We start from the raw sequence: 17,173 nt of genomic DNA on the forward strand, positions 1-17,173 counted from the left end.
TTTTGCTTGCTGGCTCTGGTTTAAAAAGTGAAAACTCAAAAGCATGTGAAAAAACAACAACAACGTATCAGCAGCAATGTTTCGTGTCTTGTACACAGTTCATGTGTTTCTTCCTACTGTTTCTGGTAAGAAACCACTGTGAATAAAAAGCACCAATAAAACATCATACATGATAACAATATTGTAGGACATCACTGTCCCTGGGACAGTGTAGAGATGCCAAGTACACACTGCTTAAATCAGAACAAGGGGGAGAAACATGTAGTGAAATAGATTTTACTCTGAGATTTTAAAATTGTTACTATTTTCTCAATATAAAACAGTTGCATTTGGGGGGGGGGGTCAATGGGTAAATACAAAAAAAGGCACTGCTGCTTTTATTACTAAATATCTGACTTCACAGCCTTATGCATGCAACTGTTTGATTCTTCTATAAATAAAATTCTTTTGCTTTAGGATTTTTAAATTGAGCTGTATACCTGTAGTCAACACAGGACTCAAAACAAGGTGGGGACAGACTCTTAAAATTTATCAAACACTCAACTTAAAAAAAAATTAAAACACTAATAGCAAAACACAACTAAGTAGATATATCTATACACAGTCAATGAAAAATAAGCTTTTCTTCTTTAAAAAAAGAACTATGTTGTTATTAATAACAGACTTTATCATGGTTACCAGCCATAGCAAGTTAATAAGTAACATATCCAAAATAATATCTCTAATAATCAGATAACCATTGTTTCTATATTCAGTGAAGGAATAAATAGAAATTCAGATTTGCAAATATTTTAAGGTCTTCTTCCTTTTAAAGGATTCATGCTAACGTGATTGTGTTCACAATCTGTTTTCTGAATAACATGAGTCTATGGATATATGTGTTTTTGCAGCAGATCCGAATGCTTTCCTCTCTCAGCGAGATGTGTAATACCCCGGTTTTTCCTCCTCTTCATTCGCTTTCTCAGTATCCTACACACCCACATTCGCAAACCCTCTGGTCTTACCTTTGGCCTTCAACATTTGACCTATTCTTCCTGCCTGACATGTGATCAACCATCCCAACACATTCCCCAAGTAACACTGAGCTTATTTAGAAAAGGGATGAATGTTAATGGCACTTGGTTAAAAATCATCAACTAAAAAACGCCATCTCTTTCTGCACATGGATTTGCATCTTTAGAACTTAGTCACCCAAGGAGAGGTCTGAACCTTTTTTTTTTTTTTTTTTTTTTTTTTAATTTGACGCATGAAATTGTGGATTCAAGCCTTCTCTGCTCATGAAAGGCTTTCTGTGGTTACGTTGTTCTCACCTTCTTAGACTCAAAAGGACTTCAAAAACCTGGTGGCGGCATCCAAGGCTGGGTTGGGTGTACGTTTTTGATCTTGAAAGTAAAAGAAAATTGTTTGGATTTCATTAAGGCCTTTTAGAACTGTATGTAGTTCATTAGCTTAAAAAAAAAAAAAAAGGTGAGGGCAGTGATTTCCATGGTCTGATCTTTTAAATTTCACCTGTGACTTCACACACACACACACACACACACACACACACACACACACACGGCACCCAACTCATCCACTTAATAAACAGGCCTTGTACCATCTCCCTGATCTTGCCTCTGGCTGAGCACTCATACTTTCATTTGCACAACCCAATTTTCCAGTGCAGAGCACAACTCCTCTTTGATTTCCTCTAATACCCTCCCCTGCTTCGCATTCTGAAATGTAGCCTTTCTTGCCCTTCATAAACAGAGCCGTTACTTTGGGGTAGGTACCGCAGTTTCTTAATCTCTCACCGCGTTAACGAGTGTTTTTTCCTCTCCTTTGTGTGGATGGACAAATCAACCAACACAGCAAATCCCTAATTCGTGTTGTGTGGATAGCGCTGTCATTTCCGTCGTGAAATCAATCTTTCTTCCATCTTTTAGCGCCCACTGGGGATGCTGGGGCTGTCCCGTGTGGGCCAAACAGCTCCCTGCACGCGCTCTCTGGCACTTGCTGACCGACTCTCTGTACACTGTTCCTGGGCCTTTCTCCCCTCCTCCTCCTCAGCAGTGATGGGTGAAGTGGATGCAGCCTCCAGGCTCGAGTTCCTACAAGCAACCCCCACATAAAGGTTTTGAGCTCATTATCTGGGTATCAAACCTCTCACAAGGGGAAAAAGTCCATCCTTGCCTTTTCTCCTCCAGTGGGACTTGTACCCAGCTGTGTGTGTAGAGCAAGGCTGGGAATGACAGGATGATGCCCCATGGTGGGGCGGAAAGGGAGGGAGGCCTGTCCGTGACAAGCAAATCCAGCACAGAAAGAGGCTGCAAGATTCTCTGAGAATCTCTGGGTGCCCTGCGAGCAAACCCATCACTGATCACACGATGCCTTCATCCTTGTGCTCTCACCCAACGCTGTGCTCATTCCGACCACATCCACGTCCTTCAAGTCCACCCACGTGCTCCTCCCACCTAATGGTGAAAGATGGACAGCTCAGGCCTACGTGACTGCGTCCATCTTCCCGAGAAGCAGAGCTCGGCAGCCGTTTTAAAAAGACAACTCTGCTGCTCTTATAAAAATGGAGGAAAAAAATGAATCCAGAACAACAACAGATCCTTTACAAAAACCATAGTCTGAAGAGAGGTTCGATCCAATCTCTTTACACATTATGTACCCTTTAACATTCTTATGTAAACAATACACAAATCAAAGTTTAGCTGAAGTTTGCTGGAGGGAGTTTCTTCCTTCTTTCCCCTGTTGGCATGGGCCCTCTCCTCTGGCTGTTTCTAGCAGGGGCCTCAGGGACATCCAATCCAGATTGGACTGGATAATAAAAGGTGAGCCACTATCTTGCTTTGGGTGCACGTGCCCACGATATCCTTCCGTGGCCTGCCCGTGAGGCCAGTCCTTCCGAGAAGCCTCCCCTGGGCCAGGGCTTCTGCCCGCCTCTTGTGTGTCTCCTATCTCTTTCATTGCAGTCCTCTTTCCCCTGCCCCCTTTCCATCCAGGGAGCTACGTGCATTCCCTCCACCCCCCTCCCAGTCTCAGAATTCCCTAGAGACCCCTCCCCAGCCCCACACACCAAACCATCCCAGGACAGAAACAAATGACAAAAGAACCAACCCCAGGTCTACCGATATGTTTACGAGGATGACCTACGCTCTCACAAAATCAAAATGGGAGAGGGACCAGGGGAAAAAAAGGCTGCAGAGTATCTTGGAGGATTCTGTGCAACCCTGAAGATGGCTGACACTGGACCCGCAGCAGTCGATTTCATGGCCAGCGTGGTCACTCTCATCTTCAGCTTCTAGATTGTGGAGGTCCGGTCAACCCCGTCTGGGAGAGAAAGCAGCAAACAATGGGCACAGCTGAGCAAAACAATCCTGTTCGTGCCCACCTATGGCGGCACCATGCATGATGGCCCTCCCAGTCTCTGAGGACAGATAAGGGCTCCTAGGTTTGCGTGTTCATTCATTGACATACTCAGCTACTCGATATCTGGGGAAGAGCTATTTTTGCCAGGAGCCATATTGAACCTGAGAATCAAGATGAAAATACGTAGTCTGCGCCTTCTAAGTACTTATGTGTGAGGGTAGACACAGACATGTGGGCAGACGATAATGCTATATGTGATCATTGCCATAATGGAGTAGGTACCAAGATAGCAGGGATATGCAGGAAGGAATGATGGCTGCCCAGTTGGCCTTGGAAGTCAGGGACAGTTTCACAGAGACACAAAATGACTTCTGTAGCTGGTGCTGGCAGGAGAGGAGGGGGGTGAGGATGGCGTGTGGTGCAAGCAGAGGCGGGATGATACTCGGGAGACCACTCATCGAGTGGTGAGGCTGAGGGTGCGCTGGAGGTTTAGGATGAAGGATGGGGAATGGGGTCGAAGTTCCAGGCAGGGGCTGCAACACACACGCAGGCGGACCTGTGTAGCTCACATCCCTGTCTTTGGCAGCCTCTCCTTCTCACCCCATGTCCTTGATGAGAGACTGGGGACAAGGCAGCTGTGACCCTGTCCACAGCCGAGCAGACCAGAGGGATGGATACATCTGACCCAAACAAATCTGGTTCTGTGTCTCGAGAATCTGATCAAAGGCAGAGATGTCCGAGGTGGGTGTTGCGGGCACTTAGAACTGAACAGTCTCGTGGAGGTTGAAGAGTGCTGAGGCCGCCCAGAATCTGCCAAGTCTACATTTTGGAGAAGTGGAAAACCCGGGCTACAGAGAAGGCAGGGGATGTGCCCATCAGAGGAGCAAGGCCACGAGTAAGAGAGGGGAGCTGACGGCTGCGGGGACCCTTTTTGGCTGTCTGGTTACACGTAGGTTCTAGGAGGGTCCCTGGGAGCAGACCATAAGGGTATTACCTACCATGAACAAGAATTTAGAGGTAGATAATTGGGGGATTATAAGCAGTGGAATCTGACTTAATTTTAGAATGGTTTCTCTGGCAGTTGCATCAGATAACCTGAGGCAGGATAAGGCTGGTGGCAGGTGGACCAGTTAAGAGGGCCCTATGATGGTCTGTGCCAGAACTGACAAGGGTCTTTTCCAGTGAGCAGAGAGTGGCATGGATTAGCCATCACAGGCGGCAGTAATAACTGCGTTCAGTGGCCACTAAATGTGGGCGAGACAGGGAGGGATGTGGGGTGCCTCGCTGCCTTGCTGACGTCCCAGTGCAAGCCCCAGTATAACTGGTCCACCAGATGCAGCATCTCTGCTTGGCAGAACTCAGGTGTGAGAAGGGAGTTGCAGTATGTTCCAGGGAAAGCTGGAGGACACAGTGATAGAGGGGTGTGCTGAGGCCACCACAGGGGGTTCCTGGCCTCCTATGGGTGGTGCCAGGATGGCAACTCTGCCAGCAGGGCCTTGGAGGAGAAACACTTCTTCAGTTGAAACTTCTGAGATCACTGTAGGCTTACATGCAGTGGTAGGAAGTAGTTCAAAGAGACCCGGTGTACTTGTGGATAAATTCTGTATGATTTCAGGGGAGATTTTTGAGAAAGGAAGCAATGGTCCCTGAGTGTGTCAGATCACCTATCCTAAACGTCAGCCTCTCTTCTTCCATCCCTGAGTCACAAGCGTCAGAACCTTTTTTTCTTTCTTTCTTCTTCTTTTTTTTTTTTTTTTGAGATGGAGTTTTGCTCTGTTGCCCAGGTTGGAGTGCACTGGCAAGGTCTCAGCTCACTGCAACCTCCGCCTTTCAGGTTCAAATGATTCTCCTGCCTCAGCCTCCTGAGTAGCTGGGATCACAGGTGCCTGCCACCATGCCCAGCTAATTTTTGTATTTTTGGTAGAGAGGGTTTCACTATGTTGGTCAGGCTGGTCTCGAACTCCTGACCTCAGGTGATCCACCTGCCTCAGCCTCCCAAAGTGCTGGGATTACAGGCGTGAGCCACTGTGCCTGGCTTTTTTTTTTTTTTTTTAAATGAGATGGAGTCTCATTCTGCAGCACAGGCCAAAGTGCAGTGGTGCGATCCCCCCTCACTGCATCCTCTGCTGCCTGGGTCCTGGTCAAGCAATTTTCCAGCCTCAGCCTCTGGAGTAGCTGGGATTACAGGCCCAGCTAACTTTTGTAGTTTTAGTAGAGATGGGGTTTCACCATGTTGGCCAGGCTGGTCTTGAACTCCCGACCTCAGGTGATCTGCCCTCCTCAGCCTCCCAGAGTGCTGGGATTATAGGCATGAGCCACTGTGCCTGGCCAGAACCTTGTTTACTGTGCTTTCCTCTCCCTGCCCATTCCTCTTCCCATAAAATGACTTAATTCATTGGCATTCTGTCTCCAGCAAGGTCATCTTTCCTGGCACCTGGAAGGGGTCGGCCAGCAGAGAGGCTCTGTCATATTGGGAGGGTACACTGCCACTGTGCCCAACTAGGCCACCCTGAACTTAATTTGCATTCTCCGCTCAGGAAACTGCTTACGAGGCTTCCCACCAGAGGGGATTATTGGGAAAAAACACAGCAATAAAAAGGCTTAGGAGATTAACAAGATGAAAACATTAGCAAAAAGCCCATCAGTTCAGAGAGGTTTTCTGTAAAAATAGAACAGACTGAAAAAATGAAGTCTCTTCAATGAAAACCTTCCTTTAATAAACAGCATTCGGCATTCTTGCTACTAATGATAATATTGGTACTTAGCAGTTTGATATGTGCCTCCAAAATGCCCATTGTCTGATATGTATCAAAGCCCTGGGGGAAAAGGTCAGTTCTCCTTTTTCTCCTGTCAAAAGCAGTGAAAGACTGAGTCAGCCCCCTGCCCAGCTGGCCACTGTAGAGCAGGGGAGAACGGGGGTTTCCTCCCTGTGTGGGAGCTCTGGCAGGTGCCAGGTCAGGGGACTCACTCACCAGCTGCCATCCTGACCCTGGCCCCAGGAAGACTCTGATTACTTGTTTTCATTGAAATATTTGCATATCATAATTTTCACCCTTTGAAAGTACACAATTCCGTCGTTTTTTGTATATTTGCAGAGCTGTGCAACCCTCACCACTATCTAATTGCAGAATATTTTCATCCTCCTCCCTTCAGCCCCTGGCAGCCACTCATCTACTTGCTGTCCCAGTAGATTAGTGTATCCTGGACATCTCGCATAAATGGAATCATACGCTTTGTGGTCTTTCATGCCTGGCTTGTTTCACTCAGCATCATGTCAAGATTCATCCACGGCATTGCATGGATTGGTACTACTTTGCTTTTTTTTTTTGAGACGGAGTCTCACTCTGTCGCCCAGGCTGGAGTGCAGTGGTGCAATCTCAGCTCACTGTAACCTCCAAGTCCTGGGTTCAAGCAATTCTCCTGCCTCAGCCTCCCAAGTAGCTGGGACTACAGGTGTGTACCACCATACCCGGCTAATTTTTAATTTTTAGTAGAGATAGGGTTTCACCATTTGGCCAGGCTGCTCTCGAACTCCTGACCTCAGGTGATCTGCCCGCCTCGGCCTCCCGAAGTGCTGGGCTTACAGGTGTGACTCACCACACCTGGCCACATCTTTGCTTTTTAAAGGCTGAATGCCATTTCACTGTATGGCTGTACTGCATTTTGTTGAGTCATATCCATCCATTGGTGGACATTTGAGTTGTTTCCCATTACTCGTTAGGGGGTTGCTGACCCAGTCTCCTCTATGAGGTGAAGAGGAGCTGGCAGCACCTCCTGCCAGAGGTACCAGGATGGCCCAGTGATGTTCCTGAGATCTGAATGGCCAAGGTAGGGAGCAGAGGTTTGCAAACGGGGCTCTTTATAGAGCCCCGGGGGAAGTCACAGAAGGGGCTGTGCCTTCCACCATCTGTTTGGGCTGAAGCCCTGTGATGCCACAGGGGCCCGGGAAGGTCTTCAGCCTCCTCCTGGTACTGAGGTCAGGTGGGTGTAGTCCCGGCCCACCACTCTGCTCCATGCAGAGCATTGATCAGTTTCACATTTGGTTTCAGGATAAGATTGTGTTTGTAGAGACTAAGAATCTAACAACCTTAGGTCTGGAGGACAAGGCTCTCTGAAGCGCAGTGGATGGTGGTCTTTTCCCCAACTTGGCCAGGCGGTGCACATCTTGGCTCTAGGTGTGCAGACAGCCCTTCTCTGGGTGGGTGGGTAGGTGTGTCTAGACTGGATACGGCTATTGGAAAGGCTCACGGGAGGCCTCTCTGTGTCTCGATGGCACAGAGCCTCCCAGGAAGCTGGCAGGAAACAGCAGACATCTCTTTTCCTCTCCTCTGCCTGCCAAGCATCCCAAATATCTAGACCAGGTGTCCCCAGACTTTTTACACAGGGGGCCAGTTCACTGTCCCTCAGACCGTTGGAGGGCCGCCACATACTGTGCTCCTCTCACTGACCACCAGTGAAAGAAGTGCCCCTTCCTGAAGTGTGGCGGGGGGCCGGATACATGGCCTCAGGGGGCCGCATGCGGCCCGTGGGCTGTAGTTTGGGGACACCTGATCTAGACCCAGAGCAAGGTGCCTGTTTAGTACCAGGAGGGAGCTGAAGGCCTCCCAGGGCTGCTGTGACCAAGCATGGCTTCCAGTCAAACGGATGGGGGAGCACAGCTGCCTCTGTGAGCTGCTGGTGGGACTTGGCCCTGTACAGCACAGCCCCCGTTCCTGGCTTGGGCTGTGGATGTGCAGGCGCCTCCAGCTTGACCTGTCCCTGTCACACAGGAAAGGACACCTCAGCCTGCTTCGGGCTCCAGGTGTCACGAAAGCTGTTTACAACCAGGAGATACACAAACAAGCTGGGGTTTTGGTTTCAAAAATTCTATTTTTAGGGCAGGCTGGGATATGCTTGGACCAGGCTGGGAGATCTAGTGTCGAGAAGGGAAGCATCCAATGTTGTGGGGATATTCCCACTAAAAGCCATGTCTCGTGTCCCTGACTCCTCCAGGCTTGGCACTCGGCTGGGACAACAGCTATGGTGTGATTCCTATGTGCACTGGGAGGTGGAGCTTCTGGGGACTGAAGGACAGCTTTGATCTCCAGGTCCCTGACTCACCTCTCAGAAAAGGAGGAGAAACAGGGCACTGGCTGCTTGGCCTGGTGTTGCTGGAAAAGGGTGCAACAATGCCCTAAGGCCACTCTCTTCCTGTCCCCTGCCTGTTCCTCCTTGTCCTCCCCCCATTTTCCTGAGGTCCTGCCATGGCGTAGACTGCGGATGGCCCGAACTTCTCCCAGGCACGCAGGAACAGGGACATGCAGGAAGAAGACACTCACCTCCCAGGGCGTGTTCGGTCATACTGAGGCACAACGACTCCAGCCTGTTGTTGATATCAGGTTCGGTCACGGGAAGCTGGAATTCTGTCGGGAGTAAAGGGTTATGCTGGTGACGGGCATGAGGACAAGGAGGAGATAGGCAGGGTGCCACCTGGTTCCACCTGCAGGACAAGGGTCTGGTGTGCCTCCCTGGGAGGACTTGGGGACATCAGCGCTGGCATGGAAGGGGCTCCACTCAGGCTCAGCCAACCCCTAAGGTCTGTTAGAAACAAGCCACTGTGAACTTGGGAACCTGGAACAAAACGGAGACTAAAAATAGCTGGTCACAGTCCCAGTCTGTGCCTCCTCTGCTCAGAACCCTCCAGCGGCCTCCCAGCAGAGTAACAGCCAGCCTCCTGCCATGGCCCACAAGGCTCCACGTGATCCAGGCCCTGTTATCTCTGTGCCCTTATACAGTGCTCTCCTTCCTGTTCTGCCCCAGGCCCTTTGCACTGCTGTTCTCTATGATGGTTTCCATGGCTCTCTCTGCCTTCACGTTTCTGGCTGTATTGTCTCCTCAGAAAGGACTCTGTTTACCATGTGAGTCGTGCCCTGGGCCCCCACGCTGTCCCTTTCCCCTGCTTTATTTTTCTCCATAGCTCTTGCCCACAGCTGTCGTATTTGCTATGTGTATTCACTTTGTACTGTCCCCTCCCCTGACCCACTGAGTGCTCAGCTCACCTCCTTGGAGCAGAACTCAGCTCTGCCCCCGTGCCTGGAACAGGCCCTGGCACGCATCTGGAGCAGGGAGGAAAGCCAGGGCATGGCACGTACCTCTTCTGAGAGTGAGACCGTGTGGTTAGGGGGGCTCTTAGGAGTGCAGGCTCCTTAATCTGCCCCACAAGCTCAGTTCCCAAGTGGGGTTCAGACAGGCGAAGTCACACATCAAGGTTAGCCAATGAACATGAAGCTGGGACGAGGCCTTCTCTGACTCCAGGGCCGGGGCTCTGCTGCCTGCCACAGCAACTGCAGGGGCTACAGTGACCTCAGCCTCAAGGGGCTCTAGAACCGAGGGCTGAGATGCCCACTCTGCAGGCAGCAGGGGATCGATGCCCACTGCCCGACAGTGCTGTGCATACTCTCACCACAATCCCCCCTCTACCTCCAGTAACTCCTCTCTCTCTGTAGGTTCCAGTATCGCCTCTCATGAGCAGGAGGCAGCGCCTGGGAGCCCCCTCCTCTCACCTGCTGGAGCCCTCGCTGTCAGCACCTCCGCAGGCCTCATCAGGCGGCACCCCTGAATGTCCTTAACTAGCTGGAAGCGCCTTGTGGACAGTGATGCTGCCGCCCTATCTCCCTGAGTCTCCCGCAGCGTCCAGCCCCAGCCTTCGCCTCATACATGTCTACCAAGCAAAGAAAAGAGCAAGAGGTAGAAGGAAACTGACAGCTAAGAGTTGTGAAATCCTTTTTTTTTTTTTTTTTTGAGACGGAGTTTCGCTCTTGTTACCCAGGCTGGAGTGCAATGGCGCGATCTCGGCTCACCGCAACCTCCGCCTCCTGGGTTCAGGCAATTCTCCTACCTCAGCCTCCTGAGTAGCTGGGATTATAGGCACGCACTACCATGCCCAGCTAATTTTTTGTATTTTTAGTAGAGACGGGGTTTCACCATGTTGACCAGGATGGTCTCGATCTCTTGACCTTGTGATCCACCCGCCTCGGCCTCCCAAAGTGCTGGGATTACAGGCTTGAGCCACCGCGCCCGGCCCCCCTTTTTTTTAAAAAAACAAACAAACAAACAAACAAAAAAAACTTGTGATACTGGTTGGAAAATAATTGCAAAATCCTATCAGGAGATGCAGAGAAAAGTCCCAGAGGGGGTGTCCGCAGCGGGGTGTGCTCCAAGTGACTGCGAAGTCTCCCTGTTGCCACCGCCTTCCTCTGTGAGCCTGAGAAGTTGTTCCCTGCTGAGGGCCTTAGCTCTGCTACTTGTTAAGTGGGGAAAGCATCCCGGGGTCCCACCAGAGGCCACTTCCCTGCCCCTTCATGTCTCCACCAAGGGAGCACATGGGGCCAGAGAGAAGTGAGAGAAGTGGGACGAGGATGGTGACTTGCTGGGACAGGAAGCTGAAACCAATGGTGAAACCAAAGTCTTGTTTTCCTTGATTTGCTATACTTAAGGTCGTCTTTGCAATTTATGTTTCCCATTGTCAGCTAATTCAGAGGCAGAGGTTGCTTCCGTTATTTAAAAATCTCAAAGAGAAGGCTGGCCAAAGGGAAGGCTATGGAAAGCACCGGGAGCTGAGTGTGTTCTTCCTGACCCACGTTCCAGCATCGATGGGTTCAGAAGGCAGCCATGCCAATTCGTGAGCAGACAGAGGCCGACCGAGCTTCCAGGCAAGTGGGGTGCCACAGAGAATGACGGGCATTTGCACCACCCCCACCCACTAGTTGCTGTTAGAGTAGGGTCGGGGCAATTAGACAATTCCAGGGGGAAGAGATTTAGTATTTTCATCCATTCATGTGAAAATCATATGCATGCAAAAATTAGCAGTCTTCAGGGTGTGAAATCTATAAAATAGAAACACAATTTTATATATAGCGAGTTAGCAAATATGAAAAAAAAAAAACAAACCTCAGCAATTATAGCCATCCATATGCTCATTGTAAGATTTAGTTTACTCTCCAGCGCTCCCCTTTAAACAAACACTGTGGAGAGATTTGGATAAATAAAGATGCTCGACATTTGGAGAGAAGTGTTTCAGCTGCAGGATTTCTTGCCAACACGCAGCAAAATGCCATTTTCCAAGCCTGGGATTGCGTGTTCCAAAAAGGGGGCTGAGAAATGCAGGGCTCTCCGCTCCAGAATCCCCAAACCTTCATGGCTGCTCTTTTAGGTGGGAAGTGGGGGTGTTGGCTTCTCCTCCCCAGCTCTTTGCTTCTATGCACTGGGGAGCCGTGACCCCCACTGCTCTGAGTGGCTCTGAAAAATTCTAAGTCTTGGGAGAAGCCCATATGTTCACACTGCAGAGTTTCCTAATAGTGTGACTTTTTAATTGTGTATTTGATAAAAACAGATCCATGGCATCTCGCCGCAAATATAAGACAGACCAGTTGGGTGGAAAACAGCTTCCATCTCAGGCTAGGAACCCTCAGCTGCATGGGGCTTGGTGTCCCAGAGGGCCATTCAGGCAGCTCTTGCCCCACAGAGTCACATAAACCACCAGGCCAACCCGTGCTGTGGCTCCTGTTAACCCTGAAGGCTCATCTCATGTATCTCAGACCAGGCAGACGGAGCGCGAGTCCTCAGGAAGGCAAATGGAAAGACCCCTCTGGAATGGAGCCTCCTCTGCTCTTGCCCAAAGGAGGCATGTTTCTTCAGCTCAGATGACATCTCCGAAGACTGGGAATTCTTCCTTTCTTCACCATTCCAGTATTCAGTAAGGATAACCAAGGTCAAGGCTGACTTGAGACTTTGTAGCTTTCCAGAAGTCCCACATGTACGGGGTAGTCCTGTGCTCAAGCCCAGGGTCAAGAAGATTCTGGAAGAGAATGCTACCCATCCCTGATGAGGTGTTGCTACAGCGTCCACCCGAGGAGCCCACAGGGCTTGTCCTTGGCGGTGACCGTCCGTCCCCGCTGGGTCTCGTGTGCGTGGCACCCACGGTGCAATTCCGCACTGCTCTTTCTCCAAGGCACTGAGGGTAAGGAGCCAATTTCTTTGGGACTTTAGAATAAGAAACAGGCTGGAGCATGCCAGGAAAAATCTATAGATTCCCATTTTGCCAATGACAGCTGAGGCAGCTCTTTTGGATAACTAGACAGGTGTGGAGCCTGGGTCACTGGGGAGCAGGGTTGACAGGAGCAGAGAAAGCAGGGAAGACAAAAAGGGACAGAGAAGTGCGCGTGCACCGCTGTGATGAGATGAGTAAAGAAGGAAGGAAGGCGGGGGAGCTAAGAAGAAAGGGGGAGGATGGTAACAAAAGGGAAAGAGATGGCCCAGGCAGGGAAGCTGAGGATCGCAGACAGCCGCGGAGGGCGTGAGTAATCAATGGCACCCCTGAGTCGGCTATGGGAATGCCCCTCTCCGCTGGTGGCCTCCTGACATTCCTGAGCCTGCAGAAGGTCGGTGCCTGTGGAGGTGCTCTGGGACCAGCGCTTTCACAAAAAGTGATGGGTACAACACGGTCCAAGATGACGTTGTACCATCTTGCCTCGAGTTGGTGCTCAGAGGAAGGGGCCATGGGCCCAGCTGGGTTCTTGGCTGTGACAGACTTGATTGACTCATCGGTCTCCCTACCTGCTGTCTGCCAGTCCTGAGCAGGGAAGTCTGCCTTGGCTTATGAGGAGACATGGAGGAAATATTGATCCAGTACTGTAAGTGGGTCCCTGTTCTGGTGTCTGCCTCTGCATGGCAGTCCCTTCCACTCCCTAATGCACCCAGTGCACCAATAACTGTCTCTCTCTCTTCTTTCTAAAGGCAGTTCTCTGGATGGAAATGAACAATGACAGCCTAGAGCACTGTGCTCCCAGTTATACGCAGTGTTCTTATGGTGGAAGAATCCCAACTGTGAGCTGGTACTTAGGGGAGGTTTGCTGTGGCGGACAGGTAAGTCACACCATGAAATGCTGCTGTGTGAGGCGCCACTGTACCCAGCTCACATCCAGGTGGTTCATTACCAAGGGTAGTTTGCATGTCACTCTGGCAAGAGAAGGATGAGATTTCCAGAAGGCTGTGCAGCCTACCCTTCTGAAGGGTTTCCTTTGAAGTCTGCTGTGGAGTTCCCTGCCCTTTGCTGTTAGGTCCTCCAGGGGGGTAAAGAACCTTCATGATCTCCTACTGTCGAGCCACAGCCACTGCAAGATCCTCTCCGACTGGATCCTAAGGACGACTGAGCCCAGGGCAGTAGAAATTCGTTGCTTCCAAAATAAAAGATTCCTCTTCAAGCAACTTCCAAACCAGTTACCGAGTTGGAAAAACACCCTGCCTCCATGAGAAGCGTGATCATTGTCACAGGCGCCACACTTGTTTCGAGTTCACGTCACCTTCCTGGTGAGTGTATTACACCTCGTAGTGTTTCTTACTCATCGCCACTTGAAGGCTCTCCTAACTGGTCCCAGGAAAGAGCTAAAACTTGTCCACGTGGAGGTGGAGGTTGCAGTGAGTTGAGATTGCGCCACTGCACTCCAGCCCAGGCAACAGAGTAAGACTCTGTCTCAAAAAAGAAAAAAAAAACAATAAAGCTTGTCCATGTGGGAATAACACGAACCACCACTCCTGAGGAACCTCCAATTGCCCATGAATTGTGTAGAACCAGGAACGAGGGAAGAGTCCTGTAAACCGAGCAAGGTGACTGATAAATTGATCCTCAGTTTGGAGCTGGGTTCTAGTCCTCTGTCTTCTCTGTATGGGACATTTAAAGTCTCCCATCAATAGAGTTGTTTTAGGTTTACAGAATCAAAGCATCCTTCAAATGCATTGTAGTCTTCAAGATTTGCCCAGTTTACAATGAATTCTCTGATGACATCTAACAGCCAGGAGGAAAACATCATATAATAACAGTTTTCTGAGTATTTACGTTTGGGGTTGGCTACACATCTCAATTTCATTTTGACTCCTGTTTGTATAAAGATGAAAGCCACTTTCTGACTTCCTGATGTTTGCTGTCCTAGTTTTAACGCCTGGCCACAAGCCCCAAAGTCTCCATAGTGAACGAGCTTGTGCGGTTTCGTATGGAAAGGCCCATCTGCAGAAGAGGCTCCGACTCAAGGATGAGGACCCGGACTCTAGGATGAGCTTTCAATCGGACCCACTTCAAGGTTAGAGGTGTTGTTCCTAGGTGGGAGGCTGCCTCCTCGGGAGGAAGGAAAAATCACTCCAGTAACCTGTGGTCTTGACAACCGGCCTTTGATTGCAAAGGGCAGGGGATGCAGCTGGAACCCTTGGCAAGGCCTGAGGAACCGCAACCCCGTGCCCTTAAGCAGGGACCTTCTGCAGCCTCCTTCCCTTCAGTAAGGGATCATGGGTCCTGGCCAGGCCCTGCCTTGCCTTGCCCTGTAGGCACGTCCTGGAAGAGCCACCTAGCATGGTGCTGAGCGTGCTGTGCAGGGCTTAGGAGTAGCTCCTGTCGAGCACTCAGTGGTTTATTTGCAACTAGAAAATTTAGAGTGGGCTTTTCCCTGTGCTTTGGCTGTTATTAAAAATACCGTGTGAGGCTCTTTAAGGCCTTGCCGGAAGTGGGTTTGTAATATTCTAGAGATTAAGAGATCACGAGGTCAAGAGATTGAGACTATCCTGGCCAACATGGTGAAACCCCGTCTCCACTAAAAATACAAAAATTAGCTGGGCATGGTGGCGTGCACCTACAATCCCAGCTACTCGGGAGGCTGAGGCAGGAGAATTGCCTGAACCCAGGAGGCAGAGGTTGCAATGAGCTGAGATCACGCCAATGCACTCTAGCCTGGTGACAGAGCGAGACTCCATCTCAAAACAAAAACAAAAAACAACACTTGAAGGGTTCCAGAGCTCTAAGTCCAGTATGCGAAGCATATTATCGTAAGTAGTGTTATGAAACAGAGTCTCATTCTATTACCCAGGCTGGAGTGCCGTGGGGTGATCTCAGTTCACTGCAGCCTCTACCTCCCAGGTTCAAGCGATTCTCCTGCCTTAGCCTCCTGAGCAGCTGGGACTAAGGCGCCTGCCACCACACCCAGCTAATTTTTGTATTTTTAGTAGAGATGGGGTTTCACCATGTTGGCCAGGCTGGTTTCGAACCCCTGACCTTGTGATCTGTTCGCCTTGGCCTCCCAAAGTGCTGGGATTACAGGCGTAAGCCACTGCGTCCAGCCTGAGAAGCATTTTATTTACAGACTTGCAGGTAACTACCTGGGGAGAAAACGGAAAACAAACTGCTATAAGGGGTTGCACCTGTGGGCTAGGAAGGGGCGGGGAGAGAGACAGTCACTTTTGCTCACAGGCCCTTCTGTATTGTTTGATTCTTTAACCACGGGAACAAGAGGCTTCCTATGAAGAGTGGAAATGGTCTTAGGCTCATAGTTGCCAGCCTCTTGGTTCTGCTGTGGAACAGTGGAAGGAAGCAAAGGTATAGGCGGAGGATTCTATCGACAAACCCAAGGTGCTCAGGGACAGCCCAGCTCTTAGAAAGGGGATTGTGGGGACCTAGTCTTCCCAAGTAAGATGGGGAAAGCTCACGAAGATACAGTAAGAACAGAGAGGAAGGCTGAGAACTTTCCCAAGAGTGGCAGGAAGGAAAAAATCAAGGAGGCCTTGAGAAAGGCATAAAGCGTTGGAAGAGAGCGGTCACTCTGCTGGTGAGACAGACAGTAGTCCAGGGACTGAGGCCAGGGTGAAAGACCCATTCAAGGTGCCACATCTCCTCGTGCCCAGGACGTCTTCAAGTCTTGTCCAGGTTCTCTTTGATTGGGAATGGGTTATACCTGATTCTGCATGAAAACAGAGGATGGGATGAAAAGACTCCGGGAGAAAGCCTTTACAACCCCAACATTTTATCATGGTTCTTTCCAGGAAGAAAAATAGCGAAGTGTATAGAAACGGAGAAAAGGAGCTTTAAAACACAAGTGAGCAAACAGGAGTTTTATCATGTAAGAAGTCACGTGAGCAGGCCTCTGCACCGGGTGGTTGCCGCTCCCCCTCCCCGATAAGCCATTCCCCAAGGTGGGTCCTCTCCTCCTCCTCCCGTCCACCCACCCTGCACACTCCTGCTTGACTTACACTCGGAATCCCCCACATGGAGGAATCCCCCTGGGGAGACTGGCCAGAGGCCAAGCTCCTCAGCCTTGGATTCAAAGTCCCCCACCACAGGCCATAATCTTTACAGCTCCCTGGGTCCACTCTCTGAGACCTCAGCCAGATACTTCGAGGCCATGCTGTAGCATTCTGTTCCTTTGCAGTCTTGCTCCCTGGTTCCTTCTGCTTGTAATTCTGCCTTCCCTCTCTCCACTCTCTGCTGTGCTCTGAAGCTCAGCTCCAATTCCAAGAAGCTTCCTTGCCTATTCCAGGCCATAGCGACACTTCCCTTCCTTAAACTGCTACAGATAGGACTGACTAGACAGAGCGTTTCCACTGTCCAGGGTGTTTGCCTACAGGTACAACACATTTCAGGTTTGCCTGTCTTGGGGCAGTGGGGGTGGGGGTGGGTCTATCCCAATAGGTGCAGTACATACCCGCGTGGCTCTGTATTACTCTTGGGGTCTACAAGATCACTGCCTGCATAGAGAAAGGCTTCAAGTATTCCTTAGCTGTGCATAATTCCAACCACTCTGTTTTAGGAAGCATGGTGAAAGCTGAAATTGACTTGAAGTGTGCCAAGTTGCTCTTTAACCAAGTAAAGATGGCTGGTGCGATAGTCATCACTTTGCAAGAAAAGCCCAAACCAGGGGGAAGGTCTCAGCATCAACAGTTTTCTCTTTTGCTGTCTCACTCTCACTTTCCCTTTCCACACGCACTACACAGGCGCCCTCCCACCTCCCCACCACCAAAG

At 50.1% G+C, this 17,173-nt stretch overlaps 1 protein-coding gene across 3 annotated transcripts in view; it reads right to left on the reverse strand.

The window, feature by feature from the left end:
• The window catches only part of SAMD4A (sterile alpha motif domain containing 4A), a 234,920-nt gene continuing 217,747 nt past the window's right edge, over nt 1-17,173 (reverse strand). For all 3 annotated transcript variants that reach the window (XM_039468731.2, XM_074393924.1, XM_074393923.1), the window contains 2 exons: nt 8,676-8,759; nt 1-3,318 (listed from right to left, as the gene is read on the reverse strand). In XM_039468731.2, coding sequence (XP_039324665.1) covers nt 3,290-3,318; nt 8,676-8,759 — 113 coding nt within the window. In that variant the 3' untranslated portion in view covers nt 1-3,289. The remainder of the gene's footprint in view (nt 3,319-8,675; nt 8,760-17,173) is intronic.

This window comes from Saimiri boliviensis, chromosome 2, assembly GCF_048565385.1.
Source record: "Saimiri boliviensis isolate mSaiBol1 chromosome 2, mSaiBol1.pri, whole genome shotgun sequence".
In the NCBI taxonomy this organism is placed as follows: Eukaryota; Metazoa; Chordata; class Mammalia; order Primates; family Cebidae; genus Saimiri; species Saimiri boliviensis.